At 45.1% G+C, this 24438-nt stretch overlaps 1 protein-coding gene across 6 annotated transcripts in view; it reads right to left on the minus strand.

Annotated features, from left to right (window-relative positions):
- Nucleotides 1–24438, minus strand: part of ZDHHC1 (zDHHC palmitoyltransferase 1) — a 63690-nt gene that overhangs the window by 31461 nt on the left and 7791 nt on the right. For all 6 annotated transcript variants that reach the window (XM_084644878.1, XM_084644876.1, XM_084644874.1 and 3 more), the window contains exon 2: nucleotides 6645–6863. In XM_084644878.1, coding sequence (XP_084501004.1) covers nucleotides 6645–6863 — 219 coding nt within the window. The remainder of the gene's footprint in view (nucleotides 1–6644; nucleotides 6864–24438) is intronic.

The following is a 24438-nucleotide window of genomic DNA, read 5'->3' on the forward strand; positions in this document are numbered from 1 at the left end:
CATCAACAAACTAAATCCAAACAAGCAAGAAATTTATGGTCTACAATTAGAAAGTCTCATGCAGCTGATCACAGTATCACTCAAAAATCTGCTCCTCATTAAGACTGAGAGTTGCCTATCTCACCCCCAATCAGTCTTTCTCCAGGCAAACTTAGCTAGGTCTGAAGGAACAATGCTTCCTGTGATCCTGTGAGGGAGTACTATTACCTTTCTGTTACAGAGATTTCAAGAAACTTAATTTTTCTTGCCAGTAGCTATCCTTCTTTGAGTGGATTTTCGACAGGTTCCCCCCAGGGTGCCACCTGAAGCTGGGGTACCACTGAGCCCTCTGACCCAGCAGCCTGGGCTCCCTCTCACACTGTGCTGTTGTGACAAGCTGCAAAGCCCTCTAGCCTGCCCTTTCACCAGCATCCACACAGGAAGGGACACGCCCAGCTGCAGTTACATGCAGGCTCTCTAACCACCAGTTTCCCAGCCTAGGACCCCAGAGCAGTACCATCCTGCCCTGGTCAAATCTGCCCAGTATATGTGTTTAATACCCGGTCCGCCTCTCCCTAAATGTGAAGAGAACAATGCACACTTGTGGTAACCAAGCAGAGATTTTCCCCAAGCACTCCAGTCAAAGCTCACTGATTTAGATTAAAACAAAAACAAGTTTATTAACTACAAAAGATAGATTTTAAGTGATTATAAGTGATAGCAAACAGATAAAAGCAGATTACCTAGCAAATAAAAAAACACAACCTAAGTTAAATATACTAAATAGATTAGATATGAATTAGCAGATTCTCACTCTGAGAAATTATACAAGCAGGCTGCAGATTCTTAAGGGGCAAGCTGCACTTGCTTTACACCTTGGAAGCCCCAGGTCTTTCATACACAGGCTAGAAATCCCTTTAGCCTGGATCCACCACTTGCCCCAGTTCAGTGTTTGTTCCTCAGGTTTACAGTAGTCTTCTTGGGTGGGAAGTGAAGAACCCCAGATGATGTCACTCCCTGCCTTATATAGCTTTAGCATATGGCGGGAACCCTTGGTTTGAAAGCTTGGTTCCCAAACCAGTTTGTGGAAAAATACTGACATACCAAGATGGAGTCCAGAATCATGTGGCCTGGTCACATGTCCTTATAGAGTGATGGCAGCCATTACTTAGAGGCTGTCTGAAGTATTCTCCGGAAGGCTCACTAGGTGGGGGATAAGATTCTCCCAAGGCCTATTGTTTTTCCTAATGGCCCATTGTCCTGAACAGGCCCTTCCCCACCCACAATTTAGACTGAAAGCATCTTGTCTAGTGGGCATTACCCATGTGTAACTACATTTGAAGTACAGCTACATAGTCAGTATTTATAACTTCACATACAAAAATGACACATGCATACGAAGAGGTCAATCATATTCAGCAAATCATAACTTTTCCAATGACACTTCACATGACTTATCTTGCATAAAATACACCATAATTATGCTATAATCATATAATAATATCACTATGAAGAATATGGGGTGCAATGTTACAGGATTGTCCATCCACGTCCACACTTCTGAGTCCATGCATTCCTTCGACATCTATACCAAAACCCTCAGAATAGGAATGACCAATTAGGGTCAGATGTATGCTCCCTCACTGAACCAAACTTTCAGAATGAAATTAAATAAAAGAACTGTGACTCTGATGCCGCCAGTTCCTTTTGCTTATTCAGAATTACTACAAAAGATTGGGGAAGTTGGGATCCATACAGATTATCTACTTGAAGAGCCACAGTTCCTAGAAAGTAACTTTCCGTTCTGCAGCTATTGTCTCCAGATCTGCACTAGAGTACTGGCTATATCAATTCTCAAAGGAGATGGGTCTTATTATGGGGAGGGAGTTATTGTGAGTGCTGATTAAGTAAATACTGCTCTTCTTCATCAGATGTAGAATGTCTGCAAACTATTTTATGTAGTATAGTTGTAGCCATGTTGGTCCCAGGATATTAGAGAGACAAGGTGGATGAGGTAGTATCTTTTATTTGACCAACTTCTGTTGATGAGAGAGACAAGTTTTCAAGCTATACAGAGCTCTTCTTCGGGCCTGGGAAAGGTATTCTGATAGCTCAGTGGTTTGAGCATTGGCCTGCTAAACCCAGGGTTGTGAGTTCAATCCTTGAGAGGGCCTTTAGGGATTTAAGGCAAAAATTGGGGATTGGTCCTGCTTTGACCAGGGGGTTGGACTAGATGACCTCCTGGGGTCGGTCCCTTCCTATTCTATGAACAGCAATAACAACAGCCCCACCCCATCTCAGCAAACTTCTTCTCTTTTCTCCCCAAACGAAAGTCAAACAAGGGAGGGATTCCTTCTAAAAACTTTCTCTAGCTAAAGAGGAAGGAAATACGGGATGCTGTTAAAAGCATTGTAAGTTAACACAATGGATAACTATTTACATACGAAGTTATCAAAGAGATGAGAAGTCAACAGGGAAGAGCACACAGGAAAGAGACGCTGCTGGGGTTTATACTGTGTCTGAGTACAGACAATGATCTTTGGGGATATAAGAAGAAGGAAAGAACAAATCTCACTATCCTGCAGGAAGTAAACGGGCAGTGTGTTTACATTTGCAAAAACAGGATCTCAGCCAATCTTGGTTGAAGATGCTGCAGAAAAGGATTTGAATGAGGTAAGTTTCTTTAGACAAGAGAGTTACTTGTTAGTTAAGTTTAGTCTCTAGAAAGCGTGTTATGATTTTGTTTTATATATAACCATTTGTTTCCAATTTCCTTAGTTACTCTCACTTGAATCTTGAATCTTTGATAATAAACTTGCTGTTTTCACTATAAATATACCTCAGTGCTGTGATATTAAGCAATGTGCTGATCCTGAGTTGAATCATATAAGCTGGTTCATACACTGCCCCTTTGGGGAGAGCAGACCTGGTACTTCGGTGAATGTTCAGTCAATAAGGGGCTGAACATTACAGGGACACTTCAAAGTGTCTCAGGGACTGGGGTGCACCTATTGTTAACCTGTAAGGCAAAGTAAGGGCTGGCATAGCCCAGAGCACAGTGCTTGGGTAGTATGATGGAATGCACCCCTGTATTCACACCCAACACGCTACTGTAATAATCTTTGTTGAAAATATGACTTGCAAGGTATCAATTGAAAACTAATAACTTGCTGGTCAATATTATCATGGTGAAAAATGTATGTAGCAACATTATATGTAAAGTTATTAACATAAACTGAAACCATGACTGAAGTGTGTTTACCAGGCAAGTCTGGGAAGTGAGTAAACCTGTTTCTCAAAGATAAAGGACAAGTTGACGCACCCAGCCAGGTGTCATAAAGCTAATGGACCATCACCTATCAAGTGGCCATTCTTTGGCATGGAAGAGGGGGAGACAAGAGACAAACAGATTTGCATTTTAGCATACATAGGTGAAAAGAAACAGTGTAACACCTCTTCCACACCAGACTCCATGTCTCCTTGCTCTCCGCTGGGTAGAACTTAATCTAGGGGTCAGTCTTAGGAAAATGCATTTCAAAGGAGGACTAAGCTATAAAAGTGTGGGGCAAAAACACCCCAAGTTATGTTTCCCTGTCCATCTCTCTCTTTTCACCGATGAAGACAAAAGAAACAGCCACTGGACCTTGGAAGCAGATCCTGGCCTGAGAGTTTTGTCAGCAATGTACTGAAAATCTGTGGTGAGAACATCACCTGAAACCAAGTCTGGTTTGTTAAGTTTAGTATTAGGAAGTGTTTTATCTTTCTTTTTCTAGTAACCTTTTTGACTTTAATGCCCTAATACTTGAACTCACTTAAAACCTAAAATCTTTGTAGTTAAATTAACTTGTTTTATTCTTTAATCAAAACTAATCTAGTGTTGTGAACTGTGTGGGAAACTCCATTTGAGATGGGAAGCTGTTGTATCTTGATCCCTAGACTGTCCGAGAGAGCTGGACAGTGCTAAACACATGTTTTTGTGGAAAATCCAGAACTGGGAGTGTGTTGGGGTCACCCTGCATGTGGTAACAAAGGCGGATGGAAGCCAAAGTACAGCTGGATTGTGCTGTCAGGCTGCAGTTCCACACAGGCACTCAGGGTGTTACTTGAAAGCTGGAAGGGTGGTTTGTGAACAGCCCAGATGGGAGCTACAACAGCAAAGCACTGTAAGGCACCCAAGTTTGCAGGGTGAAGAATTGTGTGCAGATCGCTGTCTATTCCATGCTGGAAAAAAGCTAGAGGAGCTAATAGGCTGGTGGTGTCAGGGAGCTGACACCAAGTTAAGCACAAGCAAGACTCCCACATGCTGTAACAAGGTGACTCATAGTCCTGGGTACTCCGAGAACCATCACAGACTGTGACTGGGTTATGTTAACATCTTTGACTCTTTGGGCCCATATATTCCATCTAAATTAACACAACAGAGCCCATTGTGCTGGGAGCAGTACAAACAAAAAACAAAAAGACAATCCCTGACCCAAAGAACTTGCAAGAAAAGACCTCAAGGTAGCAACCTTATGTGTCTCTGCAGCATAGACATTTCTCAGATGTACTGTGGAATCTGCTTTGAACCTTGTGGGTGGAATGTGTTCCAAGATGCTCAGGTAACTTTAACACATGCATTTGTATGCAAAATTTGATCTGTGTAGAGAATCTCTGAGCAAAGATAGTCCTGGAATCATCTTCTAGGTTTTCTGTCACATACAAAGACGTGAACAGGATTTTAGTCCTACAGAAGGCCATTTGTACATTAGGACTATGTAGTCTAGGCTCCACTGGTAAAGTATGCTGTTTATGGAAAAATACAAGTTCAGGTGAAAAACAGATACAACTTAAGCACAAACTAAAGATGTGGGCATAAGACTATCTTCTTTACAGAACACTTTATAAGCAAGTTCAGGTATTATAATTTGGATCTCACTGATCCATTGGCAGATTTTATTGTTACTAGGAAAGCTGTTCTCAGGGACAGATGATATACAGAACATTTACCCAAATGTTCAAACAGAGAATTGGCAAGACCTAGATTCAAGTCTCAACAAGGAGGTGATTCACAAATAGAAGAGAAGGTAGAAATTAGTTCTTATAGAAATCTTTTGATTGTAGGATGTCTGAACACAAAAGATCTTTGAATAGTGACTGGATAAGTTGATGATATGGACACCACATAAACTTCTACATTTTGGTTTTGGCTTAACCAGTCAGAGTTAATAAATATTTCAGGATAACAGAGATGGGGCAGGTGATGGAACTTGAATGCAAGGACACGTTTACCTAAAGATATTGATCTATCTGGTGCAACCTTAAATATGGTCTTGTGTCTGCTCCATCATAATACAGAAAATATTCAAATAACTCTTCCTTAACACTCTCATTATGGAAAACAGGAAAGGTTACTAATTCAGCAGAACCTGCCCTGTCACTCACTTACTGCTACTGCATCTGTTCCATGAATAAATATTTATAGCAGGGGTTCCCAAACTTTTTCCATGGTGTGGGCCAAATTTAAAGAGATTGTCTCCTAACAGACCGTTCCTCCAACACCATATGAAGTGTAGATGTAGCTGTGTCAGTCCCAGGATATTAGAGAGACACGGGTGAGGTAATGTCTTTTATTGGACCAACTTCTCTTGGCTTGAGAGACAAGCTTTCGAACCACACAGAGCTCTTGAACAGCTGAACAAGAGCTCTGTATGGCTCAAAAGCTTGTCTCTCTCACCAACAGATGGTGATCAAATAAAAGATATTACCTCATCCACCTTGTCTTTCTGTTCCCCCAACATTCACATTTGAATATACTAACTCCCCTCCCATTAATAATCATATAACATCCTTTGGGCAACTATAGCAATTACCTGTATGGAAAAATAATATGAGGAAACTAATGCATTTGTAGCTATTTTTAACATGATTTAACAATTGGAAACAAGAAAAGCCAACACTATATAACTAGCCATCTTTCTGCAGCTCACCAATAAATGTTCCTCATGCCAGAGTTTGAGACTCTCTGATTTTGTAGAATCCCACAAATTTATGTGGCACTATTCAAAATACAAAAGAGGTGAGGTCTGTCTCTGATGTGCTTGCAATCCAATGCAAACAAATATCAATACAAACATGGGATAGCAGCTCATAACAAGAGAAATGTGCAGATATCCCTGGAAGAAAGATCAGCACAGGAAGTCTTCATGAAATAAATGAATTTTAAAGAGGGATTTGCAGAAGGAAACAGAAGCTATTCCACACACAGGAGGCAGCATGAGCGAAGTCAAGAAGACAAGATTAGGAGAAGAGACAAAAGGAAGCACAGGAATATAGGGAGTGCAAGACGAAATGAGAGAGATATAGGCAATGGCGGAGATGGGAAGAGCCTTGGAGGTAAGGACTACTAGCTTCAATGTAAAAAGTATAGAGATAGGAAGGATAGAGCAGAATGGTAATAACATAATTAAAGTAGTGGAAGAGAAAGAATCTCAAAAGAAGAGTTTTATATAGACTAGAGGAGAGCAAGCTGGTAGTTATCATCTCAAGGCAGGAGATGACATACAGATGATTTCAATCTCCAGGGCTATCTACAGTACCTAGATAAACTTAAAAATACCACCATTGCTCCATTATAGTTGAAGGTGTGTTTGTGATATAACATTAATTGTCAGTTGAAAGGATACAATGTATCCAGCAGGCACCCAGTGGTGAGGCAAGAGAGGCACAAGGATTCCGAAACCAATCAGAGCAAAGAAGAGATATAACAGCCAGGCAATAACCTGGAAGGGATGTAGAGGCCAGCTCCAGCCATTCTTTCGGGCGTGCTGAGATTGGACCTCAGCCGTTGTTTCACCCACCTTTTCTGGAGCTGTCTTATTAGGAGGTTTGTTGCAGATGTTCATCTACAGAGAGCAGGAAAAAACAACAAAAAGGTAATCCTAAGGAAAATCCCTTTCCATTACACTTGGCATTCTCAGAAGGTATGTCCAGAGATTCCAAGGCCAGAAGGGAACTATTGTGATTATCTAGAATGAACTCCTGAATAACACAGGCCATTGAACTTCTCCCCAAAACATTTGTAGAGCAGACCCTTTAGAAAAATAACTAATCTTGATTTAAGAATTGTCAGTAATGGAGAATCAACCACAATCCTCAGTGGATTGTTCCAATGGTTAACTCCAATTTACACCTTATTTCCAGTCTGAATTTGTTTAACTACAGCTTCTAGCCATTGGATCATGTTATACCTTTCTCTACTAGACTAAAGAGCATATTATAAAATATTTGTTCCCCATGTAGATACCAATAGATTGTAATCAAGTTATCCCTTACCCTTCTCTTTGTTGAGCTAAATAGATTGAGCTCCTTGGGTCTATCACTATAATAAGGCATGTTTTCTAATCCTTTAATCATTCTCATGGCTCTTCTCTGAACCCTCTACAAGTTACCACCACCCTTCTTGAATTGTGGACACCAGAACTGGACACAGTATTCCAGCAGTGGTCACACCATTGCCAAACCCAAAGGTAAAATAATCTCTCTACTCCTACTCAAGATTCCCCTTTATGTATCCAAAAATTGCATTAAATCTTTTGGTCACAGCACCGGTAGCTCATTATCCACCACCATCTCCAAATCTCTTTCAGAGTCACTGCTTCCCAGGATCAAGTCCCCCACTCTGTAAATATAGCCAACATTGTATGTCTCCAGATGTATAAATTTACATTTAGCTGTATTAAAATGCACATTGTTCGCTTGCACCCAGCTTACCAAGCAATTCACATTGCTTTGAATCAGTGACCTGTCCTCTTCATTATTTTCCACTCCCCCAATTTTTGTGTAATCTGCAAACGTTATCAGTGTATTGGAAAATGTTACTGTAATGGAGCCCTGATCTTGGGTCCATTCTCTTTGTAGCTGGAGCTCTCAAACCTAGAGAGTTCTGTGAGGATGAGAACTTCTTCCCACCAATCAAAGATTGCTTTGTTAGACTTTATAATTTTTCGTTATTAGTTTTACTAATATTATTTTAATAAGTTTTAAAACATCACACTTCTGAATATAAAATAATTATGTTACCAAACACCTCTCCCTTCATTCTGATTTATTTCCCTGCCCTACTTGTGAATGAGCTGAATATGAATCAAACGCTAATCAGATTCCTAGCTTGTATAGAAGACAGGCCAACCAGTTCAGAGAAAACAAGAATCCGTTTTCCTCCCTCACCATTCACTCAAACCAAATAATCAAACTTGTTCAAAGATTTAATTTTTTTCTGTTAGTCATTACTGCGTCCTTTGCCCCAAACCATGGTGATTGCCACAATTCCATGGTATAGTCGACACCGAATAATAATACCTCCTGCAACGAAGTGAAATCTGCCTTCGTCTTCAATCAAACAGCCTGTTATCGGTTTCCAAAGCTATCACAGGAAAATTAGGCCTGGTCTACAATACAAAGTTAGGTCGACGTAAGCTGCCTTGCACTGACCTAGCTGTGCCTGTGTCTTCACTAAAATCTGTCTCCCACCGATGCAAATGCCCTGTTACAGCACACAGTAACACCACCTCCCCAAGAGGCACTGAGCCATGGTTGATGTACTGATGCTGATGCAGTGTGAGTCTAAACACTGCATTACCCATGTTGACCCTAACAGTCCTCCAGCAGGTGTCCCACAATGCCCGACTGACCGTTCTGATCACAACTGTGAAATCCACTGCACAGGGGTCATGGAGACTGGAATGCCCCCTATCCCCTTTAAAGACCTGCATATTTTTCAAATGCCTATTTCGTGATTCCCAGCTTGGCGAGCACACCTAGCAGTTCTCCATTGTTGTATGCAACTGCCCAGCTGACCATGACAACTACATGCTCCAGACACAGTCCAGCTTGGAGCAGACAGGAGATATTGGATCTCCTGGGACTGTGGGGAGAAGAGACTGTGTAGGCAGAGCTACTGACCAGCCACAGAAACAAGGATATCTATGAGCAGATTGCACGGGGGATGCAGATGCAGGGATATATCAGGGATCCGCAGCAGTGCTGTGTGAAACTGCAGGAACTTCGGCAAGCATATCCGAAGGCCTGTGAAGCCTGTGAGGCCAGCCAATTCAGTGCCAATCCACAGACCTGCCCCTTTTACAAAGAGCTGCATGCCATACTTGGCAGAGATCCCACCACTACCGCACACACCTCTGGGGATACTTCTGAGATGTCCATGCCACAAGCTCCTGGCATGAACAGCAAGAATGAGGAGGTGGAAGAGGAGGAGGAGGATGGGGGACATGCGGCTGGGGGAGTCCAGCTATGCTGTGAGCCAGGACCTGTTTGAGACTCCACTGCAGTCAAGCATGGGTGAGCCGATGCAAGGGAAGGAACCCCAGGTAAGTGTTTAATTGTTTTTTCCATTATAATGATGTATTGATGGTGCCCCCAATTTAACAGGACATGATAATCGAGCTTTCATTAATTTACTCGTACTAGAAGAGGTAGTGGTACAACAAAGAGAGGTGGAGTTGTTATACGCTTTTCATTCCCCTGTTGAGTTAGGCAAGGAGGAACATGCAGAGTAATTTGTTTATGTACATAGGGATGTCCCTTGAATCCTCCAGAGATCTCAATGAAACTTCCATGGAGGTTCTCTGCAATCCTCTCCTGACAGTTTCTAGGGATGGCAGCCTTATTTCTTCCTCAACGGTAGGACACTTTCCCAGGCCAGTTGTCAAGGTTCCTTCCCCACTCTGAATTCTAGGGTACAGATGTGGGTACCTGCATGAAAGACCCCCTAAGCTGATTCTTACCAGCTTAGGTTAAAAACTTCCTTAAGGTACAAACTTTGCCTTGAACCCTATGCTGCCACCACCAAGCGTGTTAAACAAAGAACAGGGAAAGAGCACACTTGGAGACGTGTTCCCCACAAAATATCCCCCCAAGCCCTACACCCCCTTTCCTGGGAAAGTCTTGATAAAAATCCTCACCAATTTGCATAGGTGAACACAGACCCAAATCCTTGGATCTTAAGGGCAATGAAAAAGCAATCAGGTTCTTAAAAGAAGAATTTTAATTAAAGAAAAAGTAAAAGAATCACCTCTGTAAAATCAGGATGGGAAATACCTTACAGGGTAATCAGATTCAAAACATAGAGAATCCCTCTAGGCAAAACCTTAAGTTACAAAAAGACACAAAAACAGGAATATACATTCCATTCAGCACAACCTATTTTACCAGCCATTTAACAAAAGGAAATCTAACGCATTTCTAGCTAGATTACTTACTAACTTAACAGAAGTTCTGAAGAGCATTCCTGATCTGTTCCTGGCAAAAGCATCACACAGACAGACAGACCGACCCTTTGTCCACCCCCCGCCCCCAGCTTTGAAAGTAACTTTTCTCCTCATCGGTCATTTTGGTCAGGTGCCAGCGAGGTTATCTTAGCTTCTTAACCCTTTACAGGTGAAAGGGTTTTGCCTCTGGCCAAGAGGTATTTTATAGTTCTGTATACAGAAAGGTGGTTACCCCTCCCTTTATATTTATGACACCAGTTGTCAATAACTTCGGCAGACACCATTGCAGTACACAGGCTAGAGACCTACAGGCCCAGGAAGCTTTGGGATGCCAACAGCAGCTGTGCACTCTGTGCCTTTGTTACCCTCAGGCATGAGATAGCAGCAAAAATCACCACCACCTGTGGAAAACAGTGCAAGTATTCAGTACCATTGCCCTATACTCATAGTTTAATGCAACCAAGCAATTCCCTGCTCATTTCCCTCATACCTGGAGGGCCATTGTCACCATGGCTAGTGCTGTGAGTAGCACCGCACTGAAGCACTCTGGAGCAGAAGTGTCAATAAGTATGTCTTGTTTAAAACTTTAGGGGAGCAAAGGAAGGGAGTTCTGAATATTAACTTTCACTTTCCGTAGTGACTCTATTGACAAGGATAGCTCTGTATGTTGCGGCCTTGAGGCGTTCCTCCTCCACACCTGTGGAATGCCTGAACCAGATAAAGAGGAGAAAGAAAAGGACTCAGGATGACATGTTCAGTGAGACCCTGCAAGCCAGTGCTGCATCAGACTATGAACAGAGAGCCTGGAGGATGAATACTGCAGCAGACTGTATGAAGAAAGAAAGAGCAGACAAAAGAAAGACCCAGGAGCCAGAGAGGAAGATGCACCAGAACATAATGGGGTACCTCCACCAGCAAACACAGATGCTGCAGACTCTTGTGCACCTACAGGTTCATCAATCACTGGCTCACCTCCCTTTGCAATCTATCGGAACTCTATTACAGCACCTCCCTTTCCTTCCCCCCCTCCCAACATATCACATGGCATCAGGGGCTGCAGATCTACACCTACCACTCACTGCAGGAGACATTAAGGACAACCACAGCTTCACATACAGTGATTTGTGAAAGCCTCAGTAGCAATATGTGTAGCTATTATGGACAGAATGTTCTTTCCCCTTGTTAAGTTCTGTTCCAGTAATATATAAAGTTTTTAATGCATCTGATTTTAAACTGGATGGATTTTTCTTTGCATTGGTTTTCGTACTGAATAACATTCTATTATTTGGAAAATAATTCATCTTTATTAGTTCACAACATATGCTGTGGAGTGCTTAGCAGTTCTGAATGCACCTACTTACTTGGTACTGCACAGTGTGACAACTCATTGGCTCAGTGAGAAACACAGTGTAATAATCATAAATGTACAGCAAGCACCACCAAATTAACAGGTGCACTGACCCTGTTATAGTCATAGATGTATACCAAGCACCACACAATTTGTAACAGGCCAGGGACAGAACACTACACCACAATGCATTACTGTGACTCACTGTTAAAGTGCACTTACAAAGTCTCCCTGAGCAGTATAGCTGTGAGAAGTAAGGCCCTCAGTTGCACTTGCTCAGTACTTCTGATGCCCTAATGAGCCAGCTAGATTGCTTGCCGGTCCACCCTGCTTGATTGGCTGAGGAAGCCAGCAGACTGGTTATTAAACCTAGCAGCAGCAGCTTACTGGCTGCTCAAAGCACACGTCCACAGACTCTGCCTTCCTGAGCTCGCCTCTCCAAGCCCTGCTCCTGCTTTGCTCCTCCATGCTCCAACCCACATCCTGCCCTGCACTCAGTCTTGTTCCAGCCTTGCTCCTGCATCAGAACCACCCCTCCTCCTGCCTTTCCTGATACCTGATAATCCAGTTCTGACCCTCTGCTTTGACTCCTGACTCCGACTGTCTCTCAACCCTTGGCTCTGGCATTGGGACTCCGATCACTAGGCCCAACTCCCATGCTGACCACGAGGCCCAACCTGCCTGCATACAACTGGGTCCACTGGGTGTCTAGCTGTTCAAACACAGCAGACACTCCACGTCCACCCTCCACCGCTGCAGCAACTTTTCTCCCTTTGCTTCACAGATATTATGCAGGACACAGCAGGCAGCGATAACCACTGGGATGTTTCTTTCACGGAGATCCAGTCTTGTGAGGAAACAATGCAAACGTCCCTTCAATCGACTAAAAGCCATTCAACTTCATTCTGCCCCTGCTGAGCCACTAGTTGAGCCTTTCCTTGGTGTGATCAAGATGGCCGGTGCATGGCTTCAGAAGCCAGAGGAGCAAGGGGTAGGCTGGGTCGTCCAGGAACACTACTGGCATTTTATCATTGCCAGTGGTAATGTGAAGGTTGGGAAAAACTGTCCCTGCTTGCAGTTTTCTGAACAGTACTGTGTTCTTAAACATGCAAGCGTCATGCACCTTCCCTGACCGGCCCACACTGATATCAGTGAAGCGTCCTTGGTGATCCACCAACATTTGCAAACCATAGAAAAGGAGCCCTTTCTGTTGATGTATTTTATGGCAATGTGGTCTAGTGCCAAAATGGGGATATGCGTGCAATCTATTGCCCCACTGCAGTTCAGGGCCCTCATTGCTGCAAATCCATCCACTATGTCCTGCACATTGCTGAGATTCACATTCCTGTGTATCAGGAGGCAATTAATGGCTCTGTACACTTGCATGACAACACCCACGGCAATGGATTTTCCAACTCCAAAATGATTTCCCACTGACTGGTAGCAATCCAATATTGCAAGTTTCCACAGTATGATCACCACTCGCTTCTCCACTGAGTGCAGCTCTCATTCTGGTGACCCTGTGCTGAAGGGCAGGGACGAGCTCAACACTCAGATCTAGGAACCAGATTTCAGAGTAACAGCCGTGTTAGTCTGTATTCGCAAAAAGAAAAGGAGTACTTGTGGCACCTTAGAGACTAACCAATTTATTAGAGCATAAGCTTTCGTGAGCTACAGCTCACTTCCTCAGATGCATATCCATATCCAGATATGCATCTGAGGAAGTGAGCTGTAGCTCACGAAAGCTTATGCTCTAATAAATTGGTTAGTCTCTAAGGTGCCACAAGTACTCCTTTTCTTTTTGAGATCTAGGAACGTGACTTTGTGTAAGCCAAAATTTCTGCAGCTACTGCTCATCATCCCAAGCTTGCATTATGATGTGATCCCACCTATCAATGCTGCCATTTTTCAGGCCCAGAAGCAGCGCTCCACCATCTGCAGCTGCTCCGTGAATGCCATCAACAACCTTGAATTGGTTCTTGCTTTGTCACACAGCAATCTACCCTCCAAAAAATTGTCATTCAGTTCTTCTTGCGGATCAGCAAGATTATATGTCCTCTACTTCAACATTCATGACAATAGTGCAGAGCTGGGCAGGCTCCATGGTGGACAGCAAGGACAGCCATGTTGGTTCATGGAATTTTTTTAAAAAGGTATGAAAATTATGGGATATAGATGGTATTATGGGATGGAGACAGATGCACACTGGGAAATTACCCCTTTCTACTAGTCAACCCTGTGCAACTCATTTCTGCTCCCCCCCCATGCATTGACAAAACTTCCCAAAAGACAGTGTACTGGACGGAGGTAGGTTGCACACTGGGATACCCATACATGGTATACCGCACTGTGCATCAACACAAGCACTCCTGGTGAGTACATGCAGCGCCAACACAAGGAGTCAAGTATGCATGTGCACAAGTGATATACTAACTCTGGCTGCTTTATGCTGATCTACCTTGCGTCGACCAAAGTTTGTAACGTAGACATGGCCTTAATCTGACTCCAACTCTTCAAAAAGAAACCAAGTTACTGAGTCTAAGGAAAATGAACATTTTTCTGCAAGGAGAGATGTCATGTTCTACAGTGCAAAACCAGACCACTGAGGGGTTGTGTCACCACCTACCCTATAACACTGGGTGCCCCACAATGCTTTGCTGCTGTAGCTCCCTACCTGGGCCGCTCACAACCAGCCGACGAGCATGCAGGTCACATCCTGACTGTCTGTGTGCTAGACAGCCTGGTTCAGCAGCTCTGACCTCAGCAGCCTGTCTATAGCCACACAGCCCCACTCTGGCTTACACCAGCCTTGGTTACAACCAGCAAGATGACTCCAACACACTCCCAGTCCCAAATTTTCCCAATGATTTCTAGATACATTTTACTTCCATTAGACACTAACCAATTTATTTGAGCATACGCTTTCGTGAGCTACAGCTCACTTCATCGGATGCATAAAGTGGAAAATGCAGTGAGGATGTTTTATACACACAGACCATGAAAAAATGGGTGTTTATCACTTCAAAAGTTTTCTCTCCCCCCACCCCACTCTCCTGCTGGTAATAGCTTATCTAAAGTGATCACTCTCCTTACAATGTGTATGATAATCAAGATGGGCCATTTCCAGCACAAATCCAGGGTTTAACAAGTACGTCTGAGGAACAGAACTACTAGCCGTCACCTTCAGCCCCCAACTAAAACCTCTCCAATGCATTATCAAGGATCTACAACCTATCCTGAAGGACGACCCATCACTCTCACAAATCTTGGGAGACAGGCCAGTCCTTGCCTACAGACAGCCCCCCAACCTGAAGCAAATACTCACCAGCAACTACATACCACACAACAGAACCACTAACCCAGGAACCTATCCTTGCAACAAAGCCCGTTGCCAGCTGTGCCCACATATCTATTCAGGGGACACCATCACAGGGCCTAATAACATCAGCCACACTATCAGAGGCTCATTCACCTGCATATCTACCAATGTGATATATACCATCATGTGCAAGCAATGCCCCTCTGCCATGTACATTGGTCAAACTGGACAGTCTCTACGTAAAAGAATAAATGGACACAAATCAGATGTCAAGAATTATAACACTCATAAACCAGTCGGAGAACACTTCAGTCTCTCTGGTCACACGATTACAGACATGAAAGTTGCGATATTACAACAGAAAAACTTCAAAACCAGACTCCAGCGAGAGACTGCTGAATTGGAATTCATTTGCAAATTGGATACAATTAACTTAGGCTTGAATAGAGACTGGGAGTGGCTAAGTCATTAGGCAAGGTAACCTATTTCCCCTTGGTTTTTTTTCCTACGCCCCCACCCCACCGCTCCTCAGACGTTCTTATTAAACCCTAAATTTGTGCTGGAAATGGCCCACCTTGCTTATCATGCATATTGTAAGGAGAGTGATCACTTTAGATAAGCTATTACCAGCAGGAGAGTGGGGTGGGAAGAGAGAAAACCTTTTGAAGTGATAAACACCCTTTTTTTCATGGTCTGTGTGTATAAAACATCCTCACTGCATTTTCCACTTTATGCATCCGATGAAGTGAGCTGTAGCTCACGAAAGCTTATGCTCAAATAAATTGGTTAGTCTCTAAGGTGCCACAAGTACTCCTTTTCTTTTTGCGAATACAGACTAACACGGCTGCTACTCTGAAACTTGGCTTCCATTGTTTCTAATCCCACAATGCTTAATTTACATAGGAGACCACCAGATAGCTGTGACATTCCCTCCTGCCTGGGCAAACTGTACAGTATCTAAAATCAATGAGTATCCATAATTACTTACATAATGTTAATACATACACTTCACAATATTAATCAGTGTGTCAGCTTTCAGAAAAGACATCATTCTATATATTTTATAATACTGTAAGGTATACAATCAGTTGATTCAGTTGCTTATCATTCTTCCTCCTCTACCCACTTAAGAAAGGAAGAAGTCTTTCAAACCTTGTTGTAAGGTAACGTTAATTGGTTAGAAAAAAGAAAATTAATATTAACATTGATTAGGCAATTTTTTAAAAATCAACAGAACTTACAATAGTTCTGAAAGCCACCTGAATGCACTAGTGAGGGAAATGTGAGTTGCATTTCCTGCAATGGACAAAATCATCTTGCTGGAAAGCTTCAGTAAAATAACAGCTCTTAGTGAGAGAGACATCAGCACTATCCAGAGTTCAGGAAATACCAAAACAGGGACAAGACGGGAATTGCTAAAAACTGTTTCTAAGGCCGGGTATACACTACAAACTTACATTGGTATAGCTACACCACCCAGGAGTGTGAAAAATCCACACCCCTGAGCGATCCTCCGGTGTAGACAGCACTATGTCAACAGGATGGCTTCTCCTGTTGACATAGCTACTGCCTCTTGCAGAGGTGGATTAACTATGCCAGGGGTTCTCAAACTGTGGATCGGGACCCCAAAGTGGGTTGGGACCACATTTTAATGGGGTCGCCAAGGCTGGTGTTGGCCCTGGGCCCCAGCAAATCTGAAGCCCAAGCCCCACCGCCCAGGGCTAAGGTTACATGCCCTCCACCCGGGGGGGCTTCAGCTTTGGCCCCCCCGCCCAGGCGGTGGAGCTCGGGCGGGCTCAGTCTTCGGTCCCCCCTCCTAGGGTCGTGTAGTAATTTTTGTTGTCAGAAGGTCACGATGCAACAAAGTTTGAGAACCGCTGAACTACACGGATGAGAGAAGCTCTCCTGAAGCACTACAGTGGCACAGCTGCAGCGGTGAAGATTTTTAAGTGCAGACCCGCCCTGAGATACGACAGAGTCTTATTTAACCACCTGTGCTTATAGAAGTAAACCCTGCAGTTTTCCTTCAACAATAGGATTTAACAGCAACATGCAGTGCCCACATGCTGTTTTTGAGTTCCCAGAGATAAGCACAAGACAGGGCACCACCAGTCCAGCCCAATGTTCATAGGACATTAATACATCCCCAAAGGCGTTCAGTGGTTGACACTGGCACCCAGTTTGGTCCAGAAGGGCAGGAGCTAAAAAGTAGCAAATCAAATGAGCTGCAAGTTTAACTTATTTATTTACTCACTGAACTTACTTGGTTTAGGATTTTCAGTGATATTTCTGCCTAGCATCCCAATTAAACTGTGAGGGTGGAATGGGCTACAAGAGGTCAATGAACGTTACAGAGCACAGACTGTGGGAATGTCTCTTAGCTGTGCAATCCCAATCCAAGCTTTATTCCTGATGAGTACATGGTGCACTAGAAATATTTTGAGAACTGTTCTAACATCTAATACTAGCAGAACAGGGTGCGTGTAAGGGTATGTCTACACTACGAAATTAGGTCGAATTTATAGAAGTCGAATCTTTAGAAAGCGATTTTATACAGTCGATTGTGTGTGTCCCCAGTTAAAACCATTAAGACCATTAAGTCGGCGGAGTGCGTCCACAGTACCGAGGCTAGCGTCGACTTCCGGAGTGTTGCACTGTGGGTAGCTATCCCACAGTTCCCGCAGCCCATTGGAATTCTGGGTTGAGATCCCAATGCCTGATGGGGCAAAAAACATTGTCGCAGGTGGTTCTGGGTACATGTCGTCAGGCCTCCATTCCCTCCCTCCCTCTCTCTGTGAAAGCAACAGCAGACAATCGTTTCGCGCCTTCACCGTCACCGTACGTCTCCTGGGTGCTGGCAGATGTGGGACTGCGTTGCTACAGAGCAGCAGCTCATTGCCTTGTGGCAGCAAACAGTGCAGTACGACTGGTAGCCGTCCCCGTCATCTCTTGGGTGCTCTGGCCGGCCTTGGTCAGGTTGGTCGGGGCACCTGGGCAGACATGGGTGCTCCTGGCAGATCTTGGTGAAGTCTGTCGGGGGCGCCTGGCCGGACATGGGTGCTCCTGGCAGACCTCGGTAAAGTCTGTCAGGAGCACCTGCTCATAAATGGGAGTGACGCAGATCATTCTCTTCTTTAAGTTTTGTCTAATGGAGATTCTGTCCTGCCTGGAATATTGGCAGAGGGATAGCTCTCCCAGCCAGCAGCACCGTCTGCTGCCAGACAACCCCTCCCTCCCTCCAATCGTGAAAGCAAAGGGCGACAATCGTTTCACGCCTTTTTCCATGTGGGGGCCATATTGCTGTCAGCATCATCATCCACCCGCTGCTTCTGCTGCCACTCTGCTCTCCTGCTCACACCATACCATGGCAAGCATGGAGCCCGCTCAGATCACCGCCGCAGTCGTTACCGCTCTAAACACCATGCGCATTATCATGCAGTATATGCAGAACCAGAACCTGCAGAAGCAGGCAAGGAGGCGACGGCAGCGCAGTGAGGAGAGTGATGAGGACATGGACACAGACTTCTCTCAAAGTACGGGCCCCGGCAATTTGGTCATCCTGGTGGCAATGGGGCAGGCTCATGCCGTGGAATGCCAATTCTGGGCCCGGGAAACAAGCACAGACTGCTGGGACCGCATAGTGTTGCAGGTCTGGGATGATTCCCGATGGCTGCGAAACTTTCGTATGAGTAAGGGCGCTTTCATGGAAATTTGTGACTTGCTTTCCCCTGCCCTAAAGCGCCAGAATACCAAGATGAGAGCAGCCCTCACAGTTCACAAGCGAGTGGTGATAACCCTCTGGAAGCTTGCAATGCCAGACAGCTACCGGTCAGTTCGGAATCAATTTGGAGTGGGCAAATCTACGGTGGGGGCTGCTGTGATGCAAGTAGCCAACTTGCTATCAAGGGTAGAGACTCTGGGAAATGTGCAGGTCATAGTGGATGGCTTTGCAGCAATGGGATTCCCTAACTGTGGTGGGGCGATAGACGGAACGCATATCCCTATCTTCGGACCGGACCACCAAGGCAGCCAGTACATAAACCGAAAGGGGTACTTTTCAATTGCGCTGCAAGCACTGGTGAATCACAAGGGAAGTTTCACCAACATCAACGTGGAATGGCCGGGAAAGGTACATGACGCTTGCATCTTTAGGAACTCTGGTCTATGGGAATGGCTGCAGCAAGAGACTTACTTTCCAGACCAAAAAATAACTGTTGGGGATGTTGAAATGACTATAGTTATCCTTGGGGACCCAGCCTACTCCTTAATGCCATGGCTCATGAAGCCATACACAGGCACCCTGGACAGTAGGCAGGAGCTGTTCAACTCTAGGCTGAGCAAGTACAGAATGGAGGTAGAATGTGCATTTGGATGTTTAAAAGCACGCTGGCGCAGTTTACTGACTCGGTTAGACCTCAGCAAAACCAATATTGCCATTGTTATTACTGCTTGCTGTGTGCTCCACAATCTCTGTGAGAGTAAGGGGGAGACGTTTAGGGTGGATTGGGACGTTGAGGCAAATCGCCTGGCTGCTGATTACTCACAGCCAGACACCAGGGTGGTTAGAAGACCACAGCAGGGTGCGCTGATCATCAGAGAAGCTTTGAAAACCAGTTTCATGGACTGGCCAGGTTACGGTGTGAAAGTTCTGTTTGTTTCTTGATGAAAACCCACCCCCTTGGTTCACTCTACTTCCCTGTAAGCCAACCACCCTCCCCTCCCCCCTTTGATCACCGCTTGCAGAGGCAATAAAGTCACTGTTGTTTCAAATTCATGCATTCTTTATTAATTCGTCACACAAATGGGGGGATAACTACCAAGGTAGCCCGGGAGGGGTGGGGGAGGAGGGAAGCACTGGGTGGGGTGGGGGAGGAGGGGAGGATGGAAGGACAAGGCCACACTGCACTTCAAAACTTATTGAATGCCAGCTTTCTGTTGCTTGGGCAGTCCTCTGGGGTGGAATGGTTGGGTGGCCAGAGGCCCCCACACCGCGTTCTTAGGTGTCTGGGTGAGGAGGCTATGGAACTTGGGGAGGAGGGCAGTTGGTTACACAGGGGCTGCCGTGGCGGTCTTTGCTCCAGCTGCCTTTCCTGCACCTCAACCATACGCCGGAGCATATCAGTTTGATCCTCCAGTAGCCTCAGTATTGCATCCTGCCTCCTCTCATCACACTGACACCACCTCTCCTCTCGCTCATCCCTCCTCTCCTCGCATTCATTTTGTGCTTTCCTGGACTCTGACATTGTCTCCCGCAACGCACAAACCCAACTAACCCCCCCTCTCCACACACAAACACCCAATTTTCTGGGATGATCGCTTCACCCCTCTCCCTCACCGTGTGGGTAACAGCGGGGATGATTTCTGTTCAGCCACAGGCAAACAGCTCAGCAGGAATGGCCACCTCTGAATGTCCCCTTAATAAAATTCCCCTATTTCAACCAGGTGACCATGAATGATATCACTCTCCTGAGGATAACACAGAGAGATAAAGAACAGATGTTGCTTGAATCCCAGCAAATACCAGGACCATACGCTGCCATGTTTTGTTATGCAATGATTCCAGACTACGTGCTGCTGGCCTGCCGTGGTAAAGTGTCCTACCATGGACGGAATAAGGCTGCCCTCCCAAAAACTTTTTGCAAAGGCTTTGGGAGTACATCCAGGAGAGCTTCACTGAGATGTCCCTGGAGGATTTCCGCTCCATCCCCATATACGTTAACAGACTTTTCCAGTAGCTGTACTGGCCGTGAATGCATCCCAACTCTTCAGGGCAAATTAATCATTAAACACGCTTGCTTTTAAACAGTGCATTATATTTACAAAGCTACACTCACCAGCGGTCCCTTCTCTGCCTTCTAGGTCAGGGAGCCTGCCTTCGGTGGGTTGGGAGGGTACTAGATCCAGGGTGAGAAACAGTTCCTGGCTGTCGGGGAAAACGGTTTCTACATTTGCTTGCTGTGCTTCAACCTCCTCCTCATCATCATCTTCCTCTTCCCCAAAATCCGCATTCCTGTTGCATGAGAGTCCATTGAGGGAGTCCACGCACCGGGCTGGGGTAGTTGTAGGGGCACCCCCTAGAATGGCATGCAGCTCATCATGGCAGCAGCAGCATGTCTGGGGCTCTGACCCAGAGCGGTCGTTTGCCTCTCTGGTTTTTTGGTAGGCTTGCCCGAGCTCCTTAAGTTTCACACGGCACTGCTGCGGGTCCCTGTTATAGCCTCTGTCCTTCATGCCCCTAGAGATTTTTTCAAATATTTTGGCATTTCGTCTTTTGGAACGAAGTTCTGATAGCACAGATTTGTCTCCCCATACAGCGATCAGATCCAATACCTCCCGTTCGGTTCATGCTGGAGCTCTTTTGCGATTCTGGGACTGCATGGTCACCTGTGCTGATCAGCTCACCATGCTGGTTAAACAGGAAATGAAATTCAAAAGTTCATGGGGCTTTTCCTGTCTACCTGGCCAGTGCATCTGAGTTGAGAGTGCTGTCCAGAGCAGTCACAAAGGAGCACTCTGGGATAGCTCCCGGAGGCCAATACCATCTAATTGAGTCCACACTACCCCAAATTTGACCCAGCAAGGTCGACTTCAGCACTAATCCACTCGTTGGGGAGGAGTACAGAAACCCAGTTTTAAGAGCCCTTAAAGTTGGAAAAAATGGCTTCGTAGTGTGGATGGGTGCAGGGCTAAACCGATCTAACGCTGCTAAATCCGACCTAAACTCGTAGTGTAGACCAGGGCTAAAAGTGTGTACACAGGTGGAACGGGTAGTAAGCTTTACCTGGTGATTAAGGAGACTTACATCAATTTCTGCAGAACTCAAACTTCAATTAAAAAATAATTTCTAGCCCTTATGATTGTGGAAAAAGAACCCTACCAAATGTGAACCATGCAGCTCCAGTGCCTATGCTTCTGCTCATAATTTTACTGTTGCTACAAAGGCCATGTCTACACTACAAACTTACATCAACTCAAGTTACGTCAGCATACAGCCACCGCAGTTAGTATATCACTTGTGTGCGTGCATACTTGGCTCATGTCGGCGGGGCACATATTCACCAGGAGTGCTTGTATTGATGCAGACTGCAGTGCACCATGGGTAGGTATCCCATTGTGCAACTCACCCATGTCCAGCACATTCTCTTTTGGGAAGTTTTGGCAATGTATGATGGGGCTAATTCAATCGCGCAGCGGTGACTGGGTCAACTTCCCCGTCACAACTATCTCCATCCCATAATTTCATCTATACCCCATAATTTTTGCAGCTTTCTTTCAAAATGCCACAAACCTGAACAACTCTCCTTGCTGTCTGCAATCTCTGAGAGAAGGATGGATCCTGCACAGCTCTGCACTAGTGTCCTGAGTGTTGCAAGCAAAGCGTGCACAATCCTATAGTACTTGCAGAGCTGCAAGAAGAGACACAGGGAACATGATGATTCCTTGGAGGACAGATTGCTGTGGGACATAGCCAGAACCAATTTAAGTTTGTTGCTGGCATTCATGCAGCAGCTGCAGATGGTGGACCACCCGGTTCTGGGCCCCAGAAACAAGCATTACAACTTGTTGGGATCGCATTGTCATGCAGGTTTGGGGTGACAAGCAGTGGCTGGAGAACTTTTGGATGTACACAGCCACATTCCTGGATCTGTGTGCCAAGCTTGCCCCAGCCCTCCAGTGCAGAGACACCAAAATGAGAGCTGCACTGACAGCAGAGAAGTAAGTGGAGATCGCACAGTGGAAACTTACGATGCCAGGTTGCTACCAGTCAGTCGGGAATCAATTTGGAGTCAGGAAATCCACCACGGGGCTGTTGTGATGCAAGTGTGAAGGGCCATTAATTGCCTCCTACTGTGCAGGACTATGCCTCTCAGCAGTGTGCATGACACAGTGGATGGATTTAGTGCAATGAGGTTCCCGAAGCACGGTGGAGATAGATGACATGCATATCCCTATTTTGGCACCAGACCACCTTGCCACAGAGTACATCAACAGAAAGGGCGACTTTTATATCGTTACACAAGCACTGGTGGATCACTTCACTGATATCAGTGTGGGCTGTCAGGGAAGGTGCATGACACTCACATGTTTAAGCGCACAGGACGGATCAGAAAGCTCCAAGCTGGGTCTCTCTTTCCTGACCGGCAGATTACCACTGGCAATGTTGAAATGCCAGTAGTGATCCTCGGCAACCCAGCCTTACCCCTTGCTTCCCCAGTTCATGAAGCCATTCACCACCCTCCTCAACAGTACCAACGAACACTTCAGCTACTGGCTCAGCAGGTGAATAATGACAGTCGAATATGCCTTTGGTTGTTTGAAGGGATGCTGGCATTATTCACTCACAAAATTGACCTCACCTGAGAAAAATATCCCAATGGTTATAGCTGCCTGCTGTGTCCTGCATAACATCTGTGAAGCTAGGCCGGAAAAGTTTCCACTGAGGTGGAGGTGGAGTTGCTCTCTGCTGAATTTGAACAGCCAGATACAAGGGTTATTGGAAGAGCTCCATGTGGAGCGATACGGTTCAGGGAGGCTTTGAAAGACCATTGTAATATTGACCCAGAGTCGTGTGTGTTGCTGTAGTGTACTCTATCTGGCCCTGGTCTTTTGCAGCCTGGTATGAATTGTGTGGTGATTGCTGTACATATGGGGATATAACATTGTCAATGCACCTATTAATTTTGTTTGTGAATGACCTTATGAGTTGTGTGACACTGTGCATTAACAGGTAATCGGCTGCGTTCAGAACCGCTGAGCACCAGCCAGCATATGTTGTGAACGAATAAAGAAACTGTGTTCCAAATAACAGAATTTTATTATTCTGTAACCAAACCTGTGCAAAAAACAACAACAACAAAACCCCAAAAAACCTCCCATCATTTAAAAACAAATACATTTTAAAAAATTAATAAAAAGTAATAAATTAACAGAACTTATGAAGGGGAAAAAACATTCATGCCCCTTTCAGCTACACATAAACCACCTGTGGCTTTCACAGGTCTGTGTTTGTGACACTGTGATTGTCTTTAATGTCTCCCGGGAAGGAGCGGTAGGGATAATGCAGCGACCCCTGAGACCACATGGAATGTTAAGGAGACACATAGGGAGGTCTGGATATTGAGTTCTCAATGGGCTGCAGAGTGAGGCAAGCATGGGACAGGTGAGACTGCAGCATCTGTGTTTGCTACCTCAGAATCCCCATTATATCCTGGTGCATCTCCCTTTCATTTTCTTGCACCTTTCTCCTCTTCACTCTATCCATCTCCAGGCTGTCATAGAATCATAGAATCATAGAATATCAGGGTTGGAAGGGACCTCAGGAGGTCATCTAGTCCAACCCCCTGCTCAAAGCAGGACCAATCCCCATTTTTTGGCCCAGATCCCGAAATGGCCCCCTCAAGGATTGAACTCACAACCCTGGGTTTAGCAGGCCAATGCTCAAACCACTGAGCTATCCCCACAATGTTCATCCTCCTAGCCCTGTGCTCGCTGTCTGATGCAGAACTGGCTTGCAGGATCTTCTGGAA

Source organism: Lepidochelys olivacea (assembly GCF_965140295.1).
Source record: "Lepidochelys olivacea isolate rLepOli2 genome assembly, chromosome: 12".
NCBI lineage: Eukaryota > Metazoa > Chordata > Testudines > Cheloniidae > Lepidochelys > Lepidochelys olivacea.